Below are 1,310 nucleotides of genomic sequence, written 5' to 3' on the forward strand. Positions count from 1 at the left end.
CAGGACTGAGCCCCAGACCACGCAGGGGGCGGGCAGGGCACCCAGCCCAGTCGCTCTGCAGGCCCCAAAGGCAGATGCAGGTGGGGCCCCAGGGACCGAGCCCATGGCCTCCACGGCCCAGGGGGCAGCTCGGGGGAAGGACATGGGCTGCACTGAAGACCTGAAGCCTCCGGACCTGGACCAGACGAACGAGGGTGGCCGGGAGCTCGCTGCAGATGCGGGGACACCCTGGGCCTCACGTGGAGATGCAGGCCCCCCCAAGCCTGCCTTGGAAACCCCAGACACCCCTGAGCCCACCACGGAGGCCCAAGACAGACCTGAACTCACCTCAGAGGCTCCTGACTCCGCAAAGATCCCAGACGCCCCCACTTTCACCCCAGAGATCCTGGAGCCCACTGCGAAGATCCCAGACCACCCATACACCCCCACAGAGGTACTGGGACCCCCAGGCCTCTCCAAGGAAGCCTTGGGCCCCCCTGAGCCTGCCTCCGAAACCCCGGACCCCCCTGAGCCTGCCTCAGAGACCCCGGACCCCCCTGAGCCTGCCTCTGAGACCCCGGACCCCCCTGAGCCTGCCTCTGAGACCCCGGACCCCCCTGAGCCTGCCTCCGAGGACCCGGATCCCCCTGAGCCTGCCTCCAAGACCCTGGACCCCCCAGAGGATGTTTTGGAGGCCCCGGACCCCCCCGAGCCTGCTGCAGAGACCGTGGACCCCCTTGAGGATGCCTCGAAGACCCCGGACCCCCCTGAGGATGCCTCCGAGACCCCGGGCCCCCCCGAGCCTGCTGCAGAGACTGCGGACCCCCCTGAGCCTGCTACAGAGACCGCGGACCCTCCTGAGCCTGCTGCAGAGACCGCAGACCCCCCTGAGCCTGCTACAGAGACCCCGGGCCCCCCCGAGCCTGCTGCAGAGACTGCGGACCCCCCTGAGCCTGCCTCCAGTGGAGAGGAAATAGCCAAAGGCCTGCTGGCGGGCGACAGGGGGGCCCACCTGCCTGCCGGTGTGGGAACGGAGGCCCCCGGGGCAGGAAACCAGGGGGACGGAGGCTTGGAGCCAGCACCCCAGGGCGCTGGGAAGGCTCCTGGGAGCGGCTGCCCCGAGGGTGGGCGGGTGCAGGCCCAGAAACCAACAGAGGGCGGAGGGGGCCCCCTGGGGCCCAGGCTTCTGTCGGCTGTGGCTTCCGAGTCTCCATCAAGGGCTGTGCCCAGGGCGGGGAGCAGCCGCCCCGAGGAGCCCACCCCCACGTCTTCACCACCCTCCTCCAGGCGGGAGCGGGTGCGAGGTGGGGGTGATGAGCAGGCCCAGGCGG

The 1,310-nt window shown here is 70.5% G+C and overlaps 2 protein-coding genes across 2 annotated transcripts in view; both read left to right on the forward strand.

Moving 5' to 3' along the window:
* NACAD (NAC alpha domain containing) overlaps window positions 1-1,310 on the forward strand; it is a 9,682-nt gene that overhangs the window by 5,288 nt on the left and 3,084 nt on the right. The window contains exon 4 of the mRNA XM_014530531.1: window positions 4-1,276. Within this exon, the coding sequence (XP_014386017.1) occupies window positions 4-1,276 (1,273 nt within the window). The remainder of the gene's footprint in view (window positions 1-3; window positions 1,277-1,310) is intronic.
* LOC102245387 (MAGE-like protein 2) lies at window positions 7-1,126 on the forward strand. The gene has a single exon (XM_005882869.2). The coding sequence runs from the start codon at window positions 216-218 to the stop codon at window positions 954-956; it is 741 nt and encodes a 246-aa protein (XP_005882931.1). The 5' UTR covers window positions 7-215; the 3' UTR covers window positions 957-1,126.

This window comes from Myotis brandtii, unplaced genomic scaffold (genome assembly GCF_000412655.1).
Source record: "Myotis brandtii unplaced genomic scaffold, ASM41265v1 scaffold743, whole genome shotgun sequence".
Classification (NCBI taxonomy): Eukaryota; Metazoa; Chordata; class Mammalia; order Chiroptera; family Vespertilionidae; genus Myotis; species Myotis brandtii.